General features: G+C 37.2%; 2 protein-coding genes across 4 annotated transcripts; one reads left to right on the top strand and one right to left on the bottom strand.

Annotated features, from left to right (window-relative positions):
* The first annotated feature begins 1,428 nt into the window (after window positions 1-1,428).
* On the top strand, window positions 1,429-14,682 carry LOC137961107 (uncharacterized protein YNL011C). Of its 2 annotated transcripts, none has more exons than XM_068808350.1 (13): window positions 1,429-1,548; window positions 1,650-1,766; window positions 2,783-2,806; window positions 3,279-3,364; window positions 4,092-4,135; window positions 7,518-7,674; window positions 7,956-8,027; window positions 8,170-8,253; window positions 9,835-9,936; window positions 10,700-10,747; window positions 13,808-13,933; window positions 14,111-14,203; window positions 14,275-14,682. In XM_068808350.1, the coding sequence occupies exons 1-13, from the start codon at window positions 1,470-1,472 to the stop codon at window positions 14,404-14,406; spliced, it is 1,164 nt and encodes a 387-aa protein (XP_068664451.1). In that variant the 5' UTR covers window positions 1,429-1,469; the 3' UTR covers window positions 14,407-14,682. The 2 variants fall into 2 exon arrangements, with proteins under 2 accessions (XP_068664451.1, XP_068664449.1); XM_068808348.1 differs by lacking the exon at window positions 2,783-2,806 and adding an exon at window positions 1,936-2,068 and having other exon boundaries at window positions 3,268-3,364.
* Window positions 14,683-15,002: 320 nt separating this feature from the next.
* LOC137961088 (glucosidase 2 subunit beta) lies at window positions 15,003-20,214 on the bottom strand. Of its 2 annotated transcripts, none has more exons than XM_068808346.1 (6): window positions 20,042-20,214; window positions 19,812-19,925; window positions 16,547-16,642; window positions 15,997-16,167; window positions 15,778-15,913; window positions 15,003-15,390 (listed from the first exon to the last, which is right to left on the bottom strand). In XM_068808346.1, the coding sequence occupies exons 1-5, from the start codon at window positions 20,148-20,150 to the stop codon at window positions 15,810-15,812; spliced, it is 594 nt and encodes a 197-aa protein (XP_068664447.1). In that variant the 5' UTR covers window positions 20,151-20,214; the 3' UTR covers window positions 15,003-15,390; window positions 15,778-15,809. The 2 variants fall into 2 exon arrangements, with proteins under 2 accessions (XP_068664447.1, XP_068664448.1); XM_068808347.1 differs by having other exon boundaries at window positions 15,801-15,913.
* Between the last annotated feature and the right edge of the window lie 1,465 nt (window positions 20,215-21,679).

Genomic DNA, 21,679 nt, shown 5'->3' with positions numbered 1-21,679 from the left:
AATTGATAAGGCCCAAATTGATTTTTCTTGATGCGTTACTAAATGATGGCAAGGTGAAAACTCTTGTTGATTCAGGAGCTACCCACAACCTCATCTCTGAGGAGGAAGCAAGACGATTACGCTTTAGGTGGGAAGTGGCAAACAATCGAATAAATGCTGTAAATTCTGAAGCCAAAGTCGTACTTGGGGTGGCTAAGCCCATTTGTGTCATCGTTGGAAAGTGGGTTGGATTTCCTTTGTAAAAGCGATATGTTTGTAATGCCGTACATGGGAATGATAGGGATTATGGACAAGAAAGGACCTTGTGTAATTTCCGGTGTAGGGGACTATGTAAAGGGGAAAGTAGCAATGCTTTCAACCCTCCAATTTAAGAGGGGTCTTAAGGGTAGATAGTCCAGTTTTCTTGTTTCTTTGCCAGATGACAAACATTGGGTTGATGGTCGATCCATGCTGGTTGATGAAGAGGAAGTCCTAAAAAAGGATTTCATGCTAGAAAATTTGTCAAAGAGCTTGCCTCCATGGAGGGAGATTGCAAACATGCCAAGGGGTGATCAAAGTGACAAAACATCAACTTTGGCACAAATCCGCTTTGATTTGAATGTGCATCGAAAACAACTTGATGAGAAGCCAACAAACCGGTTTTCCAATTTGGGCACATTTGTGTTCGTGGCGAATGCATATGCAATGGGATTACATACTCTTGTGTTATTTGATACATTTTTGAGCAAGTTTGGGAGGAGCCCAATTAACTTGTGATTTGCCAAATGATCGAGGGAGCACATCTGTTTGGTAGTGCTTCTTCTTATCCATCAAGGAAGGTAATGTGCCAAGGACGTTTGCATTATTGTGATGGGATAACGATACATGGGCATGCGGGCAATGCACGGCCTAGCTGCCCAAGTGGCCCATGCGCTTTACCCTATCCAAAAGAGTTCAAAATTCGAAACTTGAAGTTGGGGGCCTATCCAAACGGATTTGGATGAAATTTTAGGCATGTGAAATAAATGGTATTGGTTTCCACACATAATACTTGGACTTGTATTTGAACATGGCGGCATGCAAAATAGAGAATAAACTAAAAACAAAAGCATGATTAGTTGGTTTGTAAAATGAGTTTAACAAATGGTTGAAGTTCCAACCGCATTATAAAAACACCTTGAGATAATTATTGCCAACCCAAACCCAACCCGACCCGGTTTTATTGCCAACCCAACTCTTTTGTATAGCATGAATTTTATTATCATAGAATATTTAATTATTGTTAAAAAATATAATTAAATAACAAATATATAATATTAATAAATTATTTTCTTATTCTCTAATATATTACATGTTTTCCCACGAGATTCTCGCTAGTTCGCGGGAGTATGGCGGAAGGATGTTTGGGTTGTGCGGCTCGCTCGTCGCTATCGTTGCTGACTCCATCATCTTCTCGCCTTTCCTTCCATCATCCTCCCGGAGCTGTTTCAATGGCCTCGCCCCGAAGGAGTGCGTTCCGTGCTCGCTCCTCTTTCAACCTCACGCAGCCTTCCATGCTAGTCTTCTCAGGTCTCGCTATCTTCGCACTGAATCTCCTACTTTTTGCTTTGTCTTCGATTCATCTCCATTTTTCGGATCCATAATTTTTTTTTTTGTTTAAATTGTTTCAGGTGGGACTGCATTTAATGGTGTTGTGGAAGAGCTGAAGAAGCTCACCACTCAGGTTGCGCATGTGCTTCCTGTTTCTGATGATGGAGGGAGTACGGCCGAGATTGTTCGAGTGCTTGGTAAGTATTATAAAGGAATTGCCAGTTCCTTCATATTCTGTGCGACGTACGTTAGGGTTTATATGTATTGTTTGTTTCTTTCGTTCTATTATTCAAAACATTTTCTGTGTCTATCACGAAAGTGTGCCTCTTCGCGGGATAAAACGTAAGCTAGTTTACTAGGATGCAGGTGGGCCTGCGGTTGGAGATATACGGTCGAGGTGTTTGAGATTATCCGACGAGAGCACTTCAGAAGCTCTAGCCGTTCGGACATTGCTTGGCTACCGTTTGCCTCTTGATGCCCAGCATGCGAAATCAGAATGGTATTCCATGCGAACTAATTTTACAGATTAGGCCGTCTTGATAAATCCTAAGGGGGATCTCCTTCGCTTCGTGCTCTTGTGGATCATGTCATTTTGTTTTCTTTAAAAATTTCAAATCATTGGATAGAGAATGTTGTTCGATCTGTGGACTCTTTCTAGAAACTGAAGCTATTCCTTCCGAAACAGTAAAGCCATATACCTAATTTTAAGGCTAAAACCTAAAAGATGCTCCTGTTGCCAGGAAAAAAATTTCGTTGTAGCATTGAAGACATCTCCTCTTTTTACATATTTATTGGCTGAGGCTAGAAGACCCACTCAGCCAGAATCTGTTCACTGTTGCCAATTTTTTGGTCAACAATGTTTACTCTCCTATACTTTTTAGTCAGATAATTCTTGGGCTGGCTATCTCTCCGGATATGTACACCTTTTTCTCTTTGTCTCTCTTCATTGTTACACTTATTCTGTAGTTTCAATCATTGGGGATGCATGGCAGAAAAATATAAAACAACTAACGTTCTTTTATCCCAACCAGAAGTCATATATCTACTCAGAGATATCCCTTTGATTGAAATTGTTATCTTTGTAGTTTGATGCTCACTTTTTTTTTAATGTCCTAGTCTTCTCCTCAACTTTGAAGCCCAATATGTTATACTTGTTTCAGTCTCCATGACATGTTTATGTTAATCATGTGAATGTACTGTTTCACATTTGCAGCTGTACATGATGGTAGGACTTCAGGTTGGTTGAGCTGAGTTGAGCTTGTTTGAGCTAAAGTCACACTAGGCATGTTTGAGGTATTTAAGCTTGAGAATAGGACCTGAATAGTGTCTCAACTGAGGGCGGATAAATTTACTGTCAAGAGAATGAGCTGAACTGACTTAACCTTCCTTGCAAGCTAATCATGTTAAGTAAAATATAGGTCAGGCTTAGCCACCCTTAATTTACAAGCTTGAGTTCAAGGTTACAGGGTTCAAATCCCTTGCATTTCCACTGCATCATTAATTTTGGTTTGAAGTAAAGAAACAAAACTCCTGGGATCAAACTTGCACTGAGCCAAAACGGATTGTGAGCTTGATTCGTTATCTGGTGCTCTACTTGTTGTGATCTGAGATACTGGTTCACACCTGGTATAATATTACTTGACATGCTAACTTATAAAGTAGGATTGATGGAGTAGTCCTGAGTCCAAAATTTGACAGGTATAGTATAGTTGAAGGGGAGCATTCACTATGGAAAGGAGTGTCACAGCCTTACCGGGAGACTATTCGTACTTTTCTGGCTTATTTTCAGAATGAGGTATTCTCTGTGTCTGTATTTCTAAAACCTGAAGCAAATCTGCTTGTGTGTGAGGGAATGTCAAGGGTGCCTGTTGCCTGCTGATTCGTCATGAACTGAGACTGTTCTCTTAGGCCTTGTGATTGATTAATTATACTAGCCTTCTGTTTCATGTTCACAAATTGTGAAATGAGTCATCTCCTGTACGAAACCAACATGCTAGATCATCATGCACATGTGATTTTTTTCCTTTTTTTTTCCCAACTGATGCTTGAAAATTTCATCTAGTAACTGCTACCTTCTCATAAACGTACAACAGGTATGCAATAAGTTCAGCATTTGTTTACTTGTTGATAGGCATTTAAATTAATCAGAGAAGTTGCATCACTACTTTGCAAAGACAAAAGAAATGTGTTTTTGGTGTTAGCTATTTCCTTCACTGAATTTTGTCAGTTGCTAGGCATGTGGTATCTTTGGAGGTGAGCTGTTAAATTAAAACAATAAATGGAAAGGACAAAGGAAGAATCTTTCTCAAAAAAAAAAAAAGGAGAAAAGAAGAATAGATCATTATGATGATCATGATTGCAATAAGTTGTAATCTGCAGGCAGATTGTCTGGTACATGCATAATGAACATGGTTATCGTAGTCTAAGGATTTGATTGCTGTTTGCCAATTAAAGTCTTTTCACATTTAGTTGCTTGAAATTTAATTTTAGTTTTTTATCTCATAAATTTCTATGTTGCACAGATCCTCCGCCGTGCAACCGCCTGTTTCTGTTTTAGCAATGGAAGGTACTTTCAGATTGCTAATAAAAATGTATTAGTTAGTAAAAATATTAATTGCATTTTGGTAAGGTTCATATTTATGTCTTTGTTTATTTGTACGACTTTTTCTTGTTGTGTGTCTATGTGGTATTAATTTAATTTGTTGATAAAATCTTATATAGTCCAATAAGGTTCTGCACAATGTTTAAGAACTTCGTTTAACTAGCTGAATTTGTGTTAAATTATGTACGTTTATATTCGGGGGTAGTTTAGTCCTTTTAGTAGTAAGGGTAGAATAGTAATTTGGTGGCCGGATAAAAAGGTTCTTTCACAGTCTCATCCGCATATGGCTTCTTAAATGGCGGTAATTTGTCTTGGAGGGAGAATGAGATCAACTTTGTACGTTTATGTGCCCCTCCAAAGATAAAATTCTTCATATGGAGTGCCTGTCAAGGCAAGATTCTCTTGGCAGCTGTGTTGAGAAGAAGAGGACACCCCTCCATTGATCCCTTGTGCCCATTCTACAACTTTGACACTGAAACTACAAGCCACATTCTACTTCAATGCATGTTCTCTTGGAAGGTGTGGACCAACATTCTTGGAAAGTTTGGGTTAAAATTCTGCATGGCGGCTGATCTGCTCTCGTTCAGTAAATCTCTCACTGGTAACCCTCTGCCTAGCCTTGGAAAACTGATGCTCTCTGCCTGTGCCAATTTCATACTGTGGGGGCTTTGGAATGAGCACAACAGGTTGCGAACCGAATGGTAGGTCATATATCAACTTGGCTTTTGACCAAGAAAGCCTTCTCTTCCTATCTGGGCTCCTCTATTCGTGAAAATTGGAGAAATTTGGCTATGATGCACAATAGGAAAAAACTTCCAGTCATGCAAGAATGGACTCCTTCTGATCCTTGTTATCTCAAGTTAAACTTTGATGGCTCGTCTCTTGGTAACCCTGAGATTTCTGGTTTCGGAGGAGTTATTTCAGATCATTCCGGTAATCAGCTTTTCACTTATGTTGGCCCTCTTGGTATATCTGACTCTACGTCTGCAGAGTTACATGGTCTCCTCTCCGGTCTCCGTGTCTTCAGAGAAAAATGCAGTGGGCCTCTTCATATCGAAGGTGACTCAAAAGTGGTTATAGGCTGGTGTGAGAATGCATCCTCTCCCCCGTGGAGGCATTGGGATACCTTTAGGGAAATTTTAGAAATTACCTCAATTGTTTCTTGTATTTGGACTCACATTCCGAGATCCGCGAATTCGGCGGCAGATGTGCTTGCCAGGCAGGGAGCTACACTATAATCGCTGGTTGTAAGGGACATGCTCCCCCAAATTTTGTATTTTCTCTCGTTTTATTAATACATTTTTTTAAAAAAAAAGGGTAGAATAGTAATTTCTTCTCTCTTACATGTCTCCATAACTAGCAGTTGTTGGTAATTTCTAAGATATATTTATGTATTCAGAATAAGTACTTATTTGAGTTGTGAGAGGGGAAATTCTATCCTTTGAGAGAAAGGGGGTCGACCAACACTTTATCTTTTCTCTCTCAGGTTCTGCAGCAACTCTCTCCTCTCTCTTTTCTCTTCCACTTTCAATCTCCCATCTTCGATCAACCTAGCCTTTAAATTCTACATACTATCAGAGCTATAACTCGATTCTAGTGAGTTCCATTGGAATTTTGCCTTTCAACTTTTTAAAGAGTCAAAATCCTAATTTAGGTCTGTGTGGGCTTTAAAAGTTCTTTTATTCTTTCTAATGTGAGGTTTTGAACGTCATATGATGTTTTTGTGCCCCCTTGTTGGGTTAATTTTAACTTGTGCTTCGCCATCCTAGCAGAATTGAATCTGCACTGACTGTGTGACATATACCCTATAGTTTTCTTTAGGCCGGATTTATGGTCCTTGATGAAATTTCTTAAGTTTCTGATATGATTCATAGCTGATATGGTACTGGTTTATGAATCCTGTACGGCTCTAGTTGATGAATTGTTGAATCTATGTGCGGATTTATGAGTTATACTCCAAGCAGTTTATTATGCAAAGGCGACGGTAGAGTTTATTAGGTAAGGTGGAGACTGTTCTGCAAGCTCATTAATGTACTGGCTGCTAAAGCTTTGAAATCACGGATGTTCCTTTTCATATATAAATTCCAGCCTTGATATGACCTGGCTTGTTCAACTCTCTTCCCCTACTTCCAGGTAGGAGAATAAAACTCCAAGAAATCAATGGCTAATGAGTTCTAGAATTGTGCTATCTCAAAAAAAAGTATCTTACTAACTGTTTGAAACAAGGCTACTTGGAGCTAAACTTTCAGAAACACCTATGGAGGCAACTACTGATTTGCATGACAAACATAGTTCCGTTTTGAAAGACAAACTCAATATTGGAGGCTGTTTAGTAAACTAATTAATGCCACAGTGGCAAAACCAGACATTTCATATGCAATAAGTGTTGTGAGTCAATTTATGGAAAGTCCCAATTTTGTAAGCAGGACATTGAGATATCTGAAAGAAGCATTGGGTAAAGGGTTATTTTATAAACCCTACGGATACCTAGATATTAGGTTTTTGGATGTTGATTATACAGGGTCCAAGGCTGACAGAAGATTGACTAGTGATTTTTGTACCTTTGTTGGAGACAACTTGGTCCCTTGAAAGGGTAACAAACAAATGGTGGTGGCTACATCAATTGGTGAAGCTAAATGCAGAGCTAAGGCTAATATGGATTTGTCTTGTGATTGAGTTTGGTTTTGTTGTATGGTTGTGATAATCAAGCAGCAATATTTATTGGAAGCGATCTAGTGTTCACAAGAAAATAGAGCAATACTGAATTTGACTATCCCCACATGTACACTCTGATGATCAACTCAGCTATTTCCTTTATAAAGCTCTTAGCAAGGAGTTTGAGATATTTCTTGACAAACTGGGGCTGTTTGATATAAATGCTGCAACTTAAGGGAGAGTTGAAATGAATTCAAGGGGTAGTTTGTTTATTTTAGTAGTAAGGATAGAATAGTAATTTTCCCTCTCTCACTTGTCTCGATGAGTAGTAGTTTTTTATTTCTAGTATATTTTTATATATTATTAATAAATATTTATTTACACTGTAAGTGAAAAGTTTTTTTTGCCCTTATATGCCTTGCAGCAACTTTAATCCCTTTTCTTCTTTCAGTTTCCAATCGTCAATTAACATGACCTTCAAATTCTTGAATTTGCTCTCTCTCAATTTTGTACCTGGAGATTGGCTAAATTCGTTTGACTTCTAAGAAATTTTTGTCTTACTTGGCTTTTGTTTAGTGTCTGATTGATTTTTTTTTAGAAAAATGATTTAGGAATTATCCTCTTGTTGTTTTTTCACTGGTTAGTAGAAAGTGATCTTCTTATCTTCTAACTGATTTCCTCATGCTTGCAGCATTGGAAATTTCTTCTTTGCTGGGGCTCGCATATTCTTTCAATCTTTGGATGCTGCAATATTCTTATTTTCTCGTGTCTCAGATATCCCAACAGAGAGTCTTGTCCTCCCTGTGATTTCCTCTAATGACCGGCTTACGTTAGGCTGTGAATTATGGGTATATCTTTCATTTAATATTTATTTGATTTTAGTTTTTCTCAGCAAATGAATTTCATAAAGATGAGGTCAATATCTACTTATTTTGGGCCAACGTAAGTTTGCTTGGTTTCTTTCTTCATTGTTTTTGAAAATCTGGAGAGACAAAGCAAAATGTAAAGTGGCCAAAGAAAGTAGATGGGTCAATTAATTTTGCCTATCTGTCATCTTTTCGCTCATTGCCTTATCATCTGTCCCACTTGGATACTTGCCCAATCTTATTTTTGAAAATTTCCCTTCCAGGATGGAACTATTATACGTGGTCAAAATGAAATATCTCATCCATGTAATGGTTCTATGGCGCTCATAAAAAAGGTAGGCAGATTAACATGCTGACTGCTCCTATGCATGATTTGAATACATGAAATAACCATTTTAAAATCAGTTTTAAGTACCCTAAAGATTAGTTGGGATGAACCGAGTTTAGATATTAAATTCAGTTTGTTGTTGTGGACAGGAATTCTCTTCTGTTCCAACTCTTCCATCAAGAATTAAGCGGGTCTTCTACATGTCAAGTGAGGGTAGAAATTTGTTGCATGAGGTGATCGTCAAGTTAATGGTTATTCCTTGGTTAAGAAGCATGCAAATATAGTTTTTTTACATGTGTCTTTTCCATTGTAATTGTTATGATTGTGGTTCTAAAGTGGTTTATTAGTTACAAAAGATTTCTGAACCTTTTTAGAGTGAAGAGACCATCAGCACATTTACCTTCAAAGGTTTTGAACATATCCTTATTGCTATTATGGTTGACTTATTTAGTGAAGTCAAAGTTTGAGTACTTGTTCTTTGCTCATAACTTTCTTCAAGTGTGTTAAAAAATAAAAGGAACAAAAAGGCTCCTTTTTAGCACATTCAGTACAAAAGTTGATCTACTTTTATATCCAATACAAAGTTACATGTTTCTCTTGCCTTTTTGGCTTTCGAATAAAATTTGCCTTTCTTCGAAGAAAACATCCAAAAAAGAAACTCATTGGAGTTTCTTACATTTTTTATTTAGCACTTACCTGCTGGTACTGATTCACAAATATTAAAGGATCTACAAACTCTTTCCGTGTGCTTGAATCCCCATGTACTCGAAACTAAGGTAAACGTCATACTTTTTTATTTTTTATTTTTTATTTTTTGCTCACTGCCCACTGGTGTGAATGACCTGCCTGTATACATAAGGGATACTTACATGCATATTTCAAGGATTTCATAAGTAACTTTTATACCCATTTAGTATCAGGGAAACTGCACTGTCCTGCCATCAAATTACTTCCAGTTCAATCAGTTCGCTTGTACTTCAACTTCTTTCCATTTGGATTAGTGCTTTTACTATTTCTGACTTTCCATGTTTTCTTGACTTTCTTTGTAATCCTTGCAACTCTCGGTGCTTATTTTACTATATTTGTCTTTTGTGAAATCTTTCTCATTGTTTTTGGAAAAAAATGCTTTTTAATTTCTAAAAAAGACTCTTTTTAAGTCAACAGTACCCTTGTAAGAAAGAAATCTCTTTCTTTATTGTGAACAGTACCTTTGAGTTCACTTGGAAAAAGATGAGAGACCTACCTAATAACATGTCTTGAGATAACAGGTTGTTGATTCGCCCTTTAGCTCAATGGCCATATGCAATTGTCTCAAAGGGGTAGGACTTTTTTCGTTTGTTGTGTGTGTGTGACCAAGTTCTGGAAAAGGATATTACGTCACTTTAAAAATGGTTCAGACATTTTAATTTGGTATGCTTTATGTTGTTCCATGTTAACCCACAGTGATGGACAGAAATTAATGGCAAAGTATATTTTTGGACAATATTTCAGGGGGATGTATATAAATTTTGAGATATCTTGGATATATATATGTATATACAATATATATGTATGATTAACCTTATTTCTGTATAGTTAGATTCTGGCAAACAAAACTTACTTTTAGGAAAACTTGTTTTAGGTTATATTTTATCCATAGTACGACCCTTGTTATCATGCTATGCATAAATATCTCTCTGAATGTGTTGAAGTTTCATGTCTTGTATGATTTTGGTTGGCAAATTATTTTAAAATAATGTTCTATACTGATTTCATATGCCCACCTAATTTCTTACTTCAGATGTTTCTAATATCCATGACCTTCTATTCTCTAGGTCTTCCCAAAGGTTAACCCTGCCGTACTGGAGCAGCTGAATAAAGTGGAATGTGTTGTTTATGCCATGGGATCCCTGTTTACATCAATTTGCCCTTCACTTGTAAGACCTGCGGCTCTAGACTATCTGTTACGCAAAGCTTGAGTTTCACTTATTCAAGTCCAGTTAGCCCAATTCCACACTGCTAAAGAGCTCTGTAGAATTTGGAGCAGAGAAACCTTTATGCATGCATTAGGCAAAGATGCCTCTTGCTTCTACATGCTTGCTGCTGAGATCACATGATGTCTTCCTTTTGTCAATTTAAGATCTCATTTTGTCAACTGTTTCTACTGAGATTTGTCCTTAGCTGAAGACATAAATACATGCCATTTTCAGAGTGCCACATAAAATTAAATGAAGACTGGAATTGGGTGAATATTATGAAATTTGATGGTCAGATGAAAAAATGAAAGGCTATGAGAAGCACAGGTCATTTATGTATTTGTTTTGTATGGTGTTCTGGAGATTAGAACTTGCTCTTTTTATTGGTACGACATTTATTGATGTGGCAAAACTTAGCTGGCCTGCCCTAGTGTACTCAAAGTCTGACTGATGCCAAGTAGCTGGCACTTGATGCATGCAGACTGCGCATGTGCCTTAGGCTGTGAAGAATCAGTAAACAAGTTCTTAAGTGTCCTTGCTTCGACCATGCTTACTAATCTTGCATAATCTGCATCACCTTAGCCTTTTTCTCAACTATGTTATGTTGGCCAGCTTGCTATACTTGCATGAAACTCCAAAATAAGGCGGCTATGCATCTTCTGCTTTCATGAAGTTAACTCTGGTCTTTACTCTTATTGACATGCAGACTTGGGCCTTTTTCTAGGTTTTGCTTGGGGTTGGAGAAGTAATTGCCTCCAGGTCTTGTCCAAAGGTATTACCAAGCATGTGGTATCTCTTGGTTTCAAGTTTTTCTTTCCAATTAATACGTGATGGTAGGTTGTCCATTTAGAAGATTATTCCAAAACAAGTAAGAGAAATACAAAGAACCCTACACCTATGAAATTGCACCGACTGTTTGGCAATAGTGTCAAATGTTGTTTTTTTTTTTTAAAGGTGTGTATAAACTATTAAAAGAAGACAGAAGTACAAATCAAACCTAGGAAAGAGGGCCTTCCTCCACAACAAGGTGTAGGAGATAGTGTCAAATGTTGTACCGGCTGTTTTACAATTGATCTTATAAATATGGGTGTCAATGAAATGAAGACTTCAACTGGGTGAACTTTTCTTCCGCCCAATTTAGACAACAAGGGTGTGCTTGTTTTTTATGAATGGTACAAGAAATTTTTCCTGGTTAGCAGTTCATTGAATCTTGCATATAGTGGTTTGTGATAATTGCTGAACAAATTATGTGCCTAGAAAGGTTGGTTGACAGTAGTTGTAAAAATTGTCCAAATGCTATGTTCCTAATAAGGTTGTTTGAGATATCTGAACTTCTTGGGATATTAGAAAGTAGTGAATTTTTCTATTTAAAAAAAAAGTAGTGATTTTTTTATTTTCATTTTTATCTGTTTTTGTAAGTTCAAAATTTTCTTTTTGTGGATTAAATGGAGGCAGTTGTATGAATAACTCTACGGTGCAGTTCGATGAGATTATTATGGAAAATACTTGAAAGATTTTCCTATGTCTGGGGGTCAGTCTACCTGGTCCAATTAGAGGAGGATGCCTATATTATCTAAATAGGATCGGTTTTTAGCATCTGCTGACTGATTTAATCATTTCCCTTTTGGAGCTGTTTGCATTCTCCCAAGACCTGTGTCGGATCACTATCCTATATTTTTTTTTAAACTACTGTCCCGTCTTGGGCTCCCCTCCTTTTCAATTTGAGCTTATGTGGCTTCATGATGCATCTTTTTCTTCTCTTCTGGAGCAATGGTAAAATAAGGGAGTGGTTTAAGTTTTGCAGGGCAGATTTTGATCAGAAAATTTAAGTAATTTATCAGCTGGAGTCCAGTAGAAGTCTCTCCAATGTTGAAAAGCTCTGGAGAGATTTTTCAAAAAAAGATTTTGAATCTCTTGTTACTCAAGAAAGATTATTTTGGAAGCAGAGAGCTCGATTTAAATGATTTAAGGAGAGTGAAGCTAATACAGGTTTCTTCATTTGGTAGCTTTGGCTCATTGAAGGAGTTACATGATCACTTAATTTCTGCTACTGGTGACCAAACTATTGATCAGGCAGAAATATCTTCATCCTTTATTCATTATTTTCTGAATCTTTATCATGATGGCTGCCCTGATAGGCCTTGTCCGCAAATTTTGGTCTTTCTGTCTATTTCCCCTTTTGTGATAGATGAGATAGTCAGACCATTTACTCTAGATGAAATTCAAGCAGGTTTGAAGTTAATGCCCAATGATAGGGCGTTAGGGTCAGATGGTTTCATTCCCGAATTTTATAAGCATTCTGGTCTTTCTTTAAGGATAAAATGTTATCTTTGTTTGAAGATTTTCATGCCAATGGAATTAAACCTCTAGCATGGGTGCTTTTTTTGTTGCCCTTGTTCCTAAGAAAGCGTGCAGCTACTCCAACCTATTTAATTGGTGAATATTTGCTTCCTGTGTTGAAGTTGGGTTAAGTTATCAGAGTGGTGTCCCTGTGAGTTGTAGTTGGGTAGATGGTTGGGGAACTTCTCTCTCCAAGTCAGATTTCTGAGACTGTTTCATGTGGTGCAAGACAAAGGTATTCAACAGCAAGTCACACCACTATTTTTTGTCGGAACTAAAAGGATACAGAAGTTTCTGATGTAGCTCTCCTACTTAGGGACTTGGACTCTAGTTTTCTTAAAGGCTCTGGGGTTGATATTCCAATTTGGACTTTGAACTTTTCAGAAATATTTTCTGCTGCCTCCTGCAAACTTTTGTCTCTTCCTTCTGTGAAAAACCTCTGTTCTCGTTTCTATATTGCTTGGAATTTCAAATGCATTCCTAAGGTGTGGTTTTTTTATTTGGACAGCCTGCCACAACAAGATATTAACTTGTGATGAATTGCTTAGATGAGGACAAATGGTGCCTGATCCTTTGTGAAAGTTATGTAGGGAAGTTGCTGAGTCTTCCTCTGATGTTTTACTCCATTGTTCCTTTCACAGTTGTGTTTGGAGCTATATATTCAGAAGTTTGAACTCCTCTCTTGTTTTCCATCCTCACTTGGGGCCTTCTTCACCCGGCATCTTGGTAGCCCATTTTCAAAGTAAGGGAAGGTTTTTTTTGGAAGCTTTCTATTTTTGCCATTTTGTGTCATTTATGGAAGGAAAGTAATAATCGAACTTTCAGAGGTGGTGTTGCATGCACAGATGGTGGTGGTTATTGAGTAGGTGATACATTCTATTTTGTCATTGGCTCATATTTATAATTATTCCGTCCTACCCTAGTGCTTGTGGGCGATGGAACTGGTGTGATTTTGTTCACTTTCAGCCCTTGACTACTCCCTAAGTTGGTTCCCTGGAGTCCACCAGATGGTTATTTCTAGCTGAATTTTGATAGTTCTTTAGGTAATCCTGGATTAGCTGGTACAAGAGGTTTTTCGAGACACTTTTTCCGGTCCTCTCGATCGTGTTGATGCGTTAGGGGCTGGAATTTGTGCTCTCCTTATTCGTATTTGTATTTATGTTCAACATTTTCATATTCTACTTGTTGTTGAAGGCGACTCTTCTATGGTTCCCTTGGTACTCTATCTTCCTCCTGGTGCCTTCACTACATTCTGGATGAAGTTCTTCATCTTTGTTTGGGGATGGATGTACAATGGGTTCATGTTTTTTGTTTGGCTAATCATTTTGCTAATGATTTGACAAAGTGTGGTGCTCATGGATCTGATCTTGTAATTGGGGACTCTGTTCCTCTGGGGGTTTAAAGTCTTTCTCCCCCCTTTTTCTTATTAATACAATACTCCACTAATTTTTTTTATAAAGTATTTTGTTGTTAACTCAACTCGAAAATGCAGGTACTGCTGTTGAATGGTTCACATGACAGGGAAACTGTTGGCTTTTCTGCTTCAGATTTTGTTACTGCCATCACAGATGCTCTAAATCGCACATATGGAGACCCTCATAATTCTCTCAGTAACAGTGTGAGTTCATTGCCAGCAGTTCCACTGTTTTGATCCCAAAAGGCATGCACACCTCATTTTGTTATTCCTCTACGACTAAAACATATTGGCAGCCACCCCGAGCATAGGCCATGAATTGGTGCAAGTCTGCATTGTGACACTGCACTGACTTTAAACTCTGAAAACGTGTTTGCACAGCCTGGTGACTACATCAATGCCTTGGTGGTGCCTAAGGACGGGCGAGTTCGAGTTGATCTAGAGTCTCTGGCTACTCGAGGAATATTTCATGTGGTACCCCATTTGATTCTCTCTTATACTATTTGTTTTCTTTGTTCATATCCAACATAATTTTCCTCCTACAGGTCTGTGCGGATTCAATGCATGATCCCAACTTAGGGATCCTTTTTGAACCAAAATCTCTAATTCAAGCTCTCGCAGATGTGATCTTTGAATATAAGAATACCCACCCAGCTGATGTGATTGATTGCCACTAGCATCTGAAAGAGAGAATCGTTCTTAATTCTGTAATTCCTGTAATTGCTCAGTTTGGATTTTTTTTTTTTTTTTTTGTGGTCAATCCACAAGGCTCTTGTAATTTTATAATCATTCATAGACCACTCTTTAGGGTATGGTTTAATGACCTACAGTTTCTCTGGAACTCCTAGAGTGATGGGTCCTACAGTTTAATGACAACATATTCCAAAAGAGATGCCAAGATAATTTTGAGTTTTGATCTACAATCTGTAGATCTTAATTGCTTAGCTAGTTATTAGAAATCCTTTTGTGGACCTAAGCTAATGTAATCTTGGAAGTTATCGAAAATCCTTGTAAGGGACTTGTATAGCTTAGTTAGCTACTTAAAAAATCTTTTTGTAGATCTAAACTAGAGAGCTTAGTTGGTTCCTATTACCCTACAAGAGGGTGTACTATAATTTGGATGTTGTGATCTACCACAAATCCTTATGGGTACCCTTACGGTTATTTGTTATAGATATAATTTGCCAACCAGAACTTAGTGAATTAACTATAAGGTGCAAAACACCTTTGGGAGTGAATCAACTATCAATCAAATTGTGAATACCATCATAAAGTGCAACACTATCACATCCTTTATCTATAACAATTACCAGTAGTTAGATCTAATGAAAATTTTGGAATCTAATGGACTTCAATTACATTTACGATCCAGACGAAGGTCCCCTTACACAATTTACAGTCAAGTTGCAGAGGCCAATATTATCAGGAATAGAGAAGTACCTGAGATGGCTCCATGTGAAGTTAGGGTCATCATCTGATAAAGACAAGACGAAGAAGGTGGTGATGATGGTTACGATTTATTGTCATTCTCTCCATCACTCTACTTCATGGAGTGGCTGTAAAAGATGAGCCATAGATAGTATGTACTACAAGCATGAAACATTATGGGGAACATATGACGACACGAATTTACAAATGCCCAAAACGCAAGAGGTTGGTTCCTGTACAACACAACAACATATTAGTACTTGTTACATAAGAAAGTATATGACAGGAGGTCATAAGCCAAATAGGCAACAAAAATGGGACTTAAAAAATTCAATACCCATTGGATTCAGAGCTTCTGAACAAAAGTTTATGTTTATAGCCTTCAACCAAGTTTTGCAAATAAACAATTTGAGTATAAGCATACAGAAATTATGCAATAAACAATCCAACACACCCTTGGCCTTTTTGCTAGAGAATGCTTCAGAAATTCATGTTAGAACTTCTGGACTTTAGAAAGGTATGATATCTAAATCAGTAGACCAAACTCGACCAAATCAACCTGGATTTTATTATCCTCAGCACGTAAGAAGAGCACACAACACTGACAACATGAAGCTTACCAGAGCAAGAGCGTTAAACGTACTTTATCTCTTCAATGGGGCCTTCTTCTTTTGAATCTGTTTTGCCGGCGAGAGAGGCCAAATACGATTACGCAGACTAGGAGAAACACCTCCATGGTAACAATTATCTTCAACTCTGTATACCATACACCATGCTATGCATTTGAATTAAATTGTTCATCCGCTGAAACTAGAACTGTAAAAAAACACTAATCCAACCTTTTAGCTTCAGAATCAGGTCGTTCCAATTATTCCTCTTTGCTTCAAATAAGTTAGTGTTATCCCCATAGGATTTCACTGAATTGTATCCCTTCTCAAGAACATTCTTATTGATACATGTATTTGGGCAGTAGGTGCTACCATCATACTCGTCACTGCCATCACAACAATCTGGAAAATAATGGAAAATGAAAGCAAATTAACAAGACTAGCCTCTATGTAAAAAAGAAAAGGCAATGCAACACAAGAAGCTAACGACCAAAGATTTCTGCTAACTTAGATACTATTCTGGCATTGGTTCTCTGCCTTTTAGTTTGGGTGATATGGGAGCAACTGGGTCATATTTTTTTACTTTTCACAGCCTTTTTGTTTTCTTGGCAATCCTGCTATTTTTGCATTTTCCTGGTGCCTTCATTAATTTATTTATTTATTTATTTTTTTTTTTTGTCCTTGGAAATATTCATTCTAGAATGGATGTCCATCACAAAGCAATAAACTAAAAGATCAACAAAATAGCTAAATAAGGATGTTATTTGGTAAAACTATGTACCACAAATATGATCATTAACACGTGAAGAAAACAGCAACTGAGGCATGCTTCCAGCATTTCTACAATAGAATTTGCTTTCTGGACAGGCTGACGTTCCTGGAATAGAGAAGATTAAAAATCAGGTAGTTCTTGAATAACAAACTAGCTGATGAAACAGTTTCAATTTACAGAAAAAGAAAGAAAAATAATACCAACTATTTGGGAAGAACAAGCCACTTGGGTCATTAACCAGAGGTGACAAAACAATATAATGCCAGTACTCATCTAAGGGCAATTTGAGCATGAAAAGGAAGAGATGAGCATTCAAGAACTCACTTTTTTATCATCAGCAAATAAATATATAAAATCCAACTCTAACATGCTTAGTGTGGTCACACACATCTTCTAATCCAACTCTAACACCCTCATTCGGGTCACAGACATTTGATAAAACCTTCATTTTACATCTCCCCAAAAATGCAAATCACAATAATCTTTTCTGAAAAATAGATTAAAAACCAGAATATTATGTAGGAACGAAGACTAAGATGTAGAACTTCATTGGTTCATTACTAAGTGGACAAAGTCAAGTTTACGGGGTACTATTAACACCGCAAAACTGATGAAAAGTAGTTGATAGATAAAACTTACATTTTAGAATATGAGATATCTGACTACAACATCATCAACTCTAGAAAATTCCTAGTTTTCAAGTTCCAAGAAAAGAATTCGAATTTTCAGGTGAGGTTTTGTAATTCCAGCACAAGAGAAAAATCCATCAAGAAATTGTTCTCATCAAAAGAAAGAGAAGAATGGTGCTCAAGCACCCAAAAAGAAAATTTATATTGATTTTGAAAACTTATTAAAAGATACAGCATATCTCCCTATACATAGACTCTAAAACAACTAGTGACATGCCAAAACAAGTTACATGCCCAACTTAGGACTAAACCTCCCATTTACAATTGAATTGTGACTTACTAAATTAGAAAACCACTTGGTAAAAAAGAATTCCAGCCACTAACTTAGAAACCACCAACAATGAACTTACTTCAAGACTTTCCTAAATTGACTACTAATAATAAAGAAAACTACTAACTAAACACTTTCCTAAACAAAACTCTCCTGTTTTATTAACAAACAAGGAAAGTAATCCAAGTAAAAAGTTGTTGACTTTCTTTTGCTAGAAAGTACTAAACATAATACTTTCCTAAAAAGTGACTTTCCAAAAAAAAATTCCTTGTCTTTTCAATCTTCCCTCTTTTCTTTTTTGCCTCCTCCTTTTATAAACCTTCAATGATTAAGGATGACTTAGTTTGTCTCATATTTTTCAGCAATTTCTTCAACATTGGAGATGTACTACATTATTCACTTGGAGTTCATGCCAGGCACAAGCTCTCCCCTTTTATTCATAACTTAAATCAAAATTACAAAAAAGCACATAAATGCCCTTAGTTACAAAAACTCCTATAATTCATGCAATACAAAGAATTGAATGAAACTTGAAATGTAAGAGCTTAATGAAAATAACTATCTAATAGAACCATGCTAAGATCAATCAGTATATGTGAAATGACTAAAATACCCTCGGACTGGTATTTTAACAGGCTTTTTAGAAAGAAGGTCGAAATGGCCATGGACCGGATGGACCAAGGATGTGGGGATAGGTAAGGAAAAAGGCAGGGATTGGGGAGGGGCTTCAAGAGGCAGGCACAGGGTTGGACTTCTAAACCCCTTCACGGGTTTTTCACAAGGATAGGTTTTGAGTTAGTGTCACAAGGTTTGTTTGCATTTTCAAAAAAATTTCCTGAATCCAACTTGTGTGCACCCCTAGTGGTGTTGTTCATTTGCTAGCAGTCCCTTGCAGAGTGTTGTTGAGGTAGATGACGGCCACCAGTAGCAAGGAAAGACCACACTGGTGACTTAGTAAGAAGATGTCATCCTTCAAAAAACCAACTCAACCCACAATTTTTTATTACATGTATACCCCTCACTTTTTCTAGCAATGCCATAGCTTTTAAAGTAAGAAAAATATATAAAAAAAGCAATGTTAAAACAAAATGATTAGTTAGGAAAGAAAATTTTGACCTTTGTTAGCGATTTACTTTATGTCTTTAATTGTAAAACAAATCTCAAAAGGAAAAGCCCTCAGTTATTAAACAAATGACAAAACAAAAAGAAAAAAAGAATTGAACTTTTTGGGAAAGAAGCGGATTTTGGGAGGATGAGGCAAAGCCAGAGTTTGGGGATGATGTGGTAGGACAGGGTGGGTTTTGCCAACAAGATCTCTCCACCATCCCCATCCAATCATTGGTCAGTTTCTTCAATGACTTGAACATGACCACTTAGATGAATTGCAAACTAGATGCAGTCTATTTCTACCATCAAAAGGCAGAAAGGGATAACAATCCACCGAAAGTGAAGCAAGAAACACCCACTAATGTTGAATTCATTAGAGCCTGGTCGCAACCATGAGAGGGAAACCCTAGCATTTGCTACATGAATCCTCCTCCATTATGCTTTACCATTTGCTTATGTGTCTTGTCAGTCCTTCAACCAATAGAACAAAATCGCTCTTGCTCCAATGTTAAGGCAGTAGAATTCAATAATCCACACCAAAGGGAACAACATTGAAGAAGGATCTTCCACGTGTGGTGAACATATATTCTTTTTTTGAGAAGTTATATGTAACCTTGAAACCTAAAACAACCCAAAACCACAAATATCTTAATATAAGACCATATACTGTTCCCAGCCTACGCCTTTCTCTCCTTTCAAACCACCTAAAACACAGGAGCCACAAGCAACATGTTAGAAGGAATGAATCAACCTAGAAGGTATTAAGAACGCTATTTAAGGTCTAGCTCCAGCCGTCCTCTAAGAATACACAAGGATAGTTAAAAGGAAAGAGAGGAACGAATAGGTCAATATCTTAACCGCCTTCAACACCTTCGTTGCGACTCGGCATTAACTTTAGATCAATATTTACAACAGTCAATATTTTCGAACTAAAATGAAAAAATTCAAATAAAGTTATTTGCACATGAACTCACAGCTTGATGAATGTAGGTCCAAAAAGACATTTTTCAATAAAATGAAGAATATGCAGCTCAATTCGGAAAACCATTCGGAGGGGACACCGATAGTACATTGATTACAAAGATCAGCTTAGTCTGTCCTGTCCCAAAGCCGAGCCGCCTAATAATTGCTAAAACAATTAGAGGAGGCAAAAAATTTCAAGAGAGATCGTATGGACGTCCGTAAATGAGATAAGTGTTAAGGTTACCAGGTTCATCAGTTCCATCAACGCAGTCGCAGAATCCATCATTGAGACGGTCTAGGGAGAAAGTTTTGGACCCGTCCTTGCACGCGATCACGGATGATCGATAGTACTTCTCGTCTGCAACTCCGTTACCGAAAAATTAAATCCAGAATGTTCAGCAGGCCGTCGGGTACATTAAGCATGATGCTTAATTTGATTGCTAAGTTAGCGAAAAAGATCAAAAAGAGAGAAACCTTGTGGCGAGACACCAAGGAGGGGTCCTGTTGGGCGGGTCGAAGGCAGAGAAGATGCTACGAGAAAGAAGGCAGAAGCAAGGGACAAGAATCTCCCACCTCTCTCCATGGCTTCGCCTGAGTCTTACGTTCTCTCCCTAGTCTTCAGTCTTCTGCCCCTACAGCAGCTTTGCCTCTCAGGCTTCGGTTTGAGAATCGGATGCCCGCCGCAGTGGACCCGGATCCAATCCATCTTAATCTTAATCTAATCTAATATATATTATTAAAATACTAGCTTTGCGGTGCTAAACATATGAACCGCTATCATAGTCATCTAATCGTTATCAATGGCTATCTCAGTTGTCCAATCAATGACTATCTTAACCGTCCGATCATTATCGGATGATTGAAATAACCATTTAGCATGTTTCACACCAAATGACTTTTCGTAATGACATTTTAAATTTAACCCATGTAGCACTTGAACCTGCTTCTTCAACTCTTCTCCTCTCTATTTTTCGCCCTTTTCATCCCCCATTATTCCCAATTTTACAATTTTACATGATATTTGAGCAACGGAAGCCGGTTCTTGGAGGTTCTTTTACAAGTTTCTTGGATTCTCTCCATAGTTTCTCATTACTTCTACCAATTTCTTTATTGGTAAGGTAAAAATCATTTTTTTCCTTTTCTTGTCATAGCCAATATGGATGATGGTGGTCTTTGCTGCTAATTGAACATAATCATGCTTTACTACCCATAGAAGGTTCTGAATTGGAATCACTACTACTATTAATTTATGTATCAGCCATAATTAAGCCCTATGAGAGCTCATTGAGTAAAGACTCTCACTCTATTCAAATCAATTCCATAAAATTGAATGGTTCCAATTATATAAATTGGTCTTATTTTGTTATCATGTTCTTAAAGGCAAAAAAGAAAGCCAAATATATTAGGGATGATCCTTCTGATCCCATGACAGAAGAGAGGGAAGTAGAAGGTAAGTGATGACTTGGTTGGTCAACAACGTAGAATCCCATTTTAGTGATCAAATATTGAGCTGTCTGATTGCTAAGAAGATGTGTAATACATTGCCTTCAACTTTGTCTTTGGAGAGCAATCTCTCAAGGATATATGAACTGTATGTAAACGATAATTTAAGATGTAGAGGGGTAACAAATTAATCACTAATTGTTTCATGTTTAAATGATGCATATAACTAATTTAAACTTTATAAACCCTTAGTCATATTTTCTTCATGCTTAAACTCAAAATTACACTCTAGTATTTGGCATAATCGATCACCCTACTTGGCATGATCGATCATAAAGAAAACAATGTGGCAAGGCTTATAAAGCATGATCAATCATACAAAATATTGCAAGTTGGGTCATAAAGCATGATCAATCATACGTTGTTGCATGATCAGTCACACCCTATTTCATGATCGATCATAGAAAACATTGCATTGCCAGGTCTATGAGGTATGATCAATCAATCAAATTGGGTTGATCAATCAATAAGTTTTCTGAAAGGTTGGAAGCTCGTTGATTGAGACCTGATTGATCAACAAGTTTGGGGAACCTAAAAATATAGCCATTACACATGGTTGATTGATCATACTTTTTTTTATCGATCATCATTTTTTGAAGCTTTTTGAAA

The sequence above is a fragment of the Aristolochia californica genome, unplaced genomic scaffold, assembly GCF_029961685.1.
Source record: "Aristolochia californica isolate CCGP_79_NKW_82.1479 unplaced genomic scaffold, dmAriCali1.0.hap1 SCAF_1, whole genome shotgun sequence".
In the NCBI taxonomy this organism is placed as follows: domain Eukaryota; kingdom Viridiplantae; phylum Streptophyta; class Magnoliopsida; order Piperales; family Aristolochiaceae; genus Aristolochia; species Aristolochia californica.
Note: the sequence above shows the minus strand (reverse complement) of the source record. Positions and strands in the feature narration are given on the sequence as shown.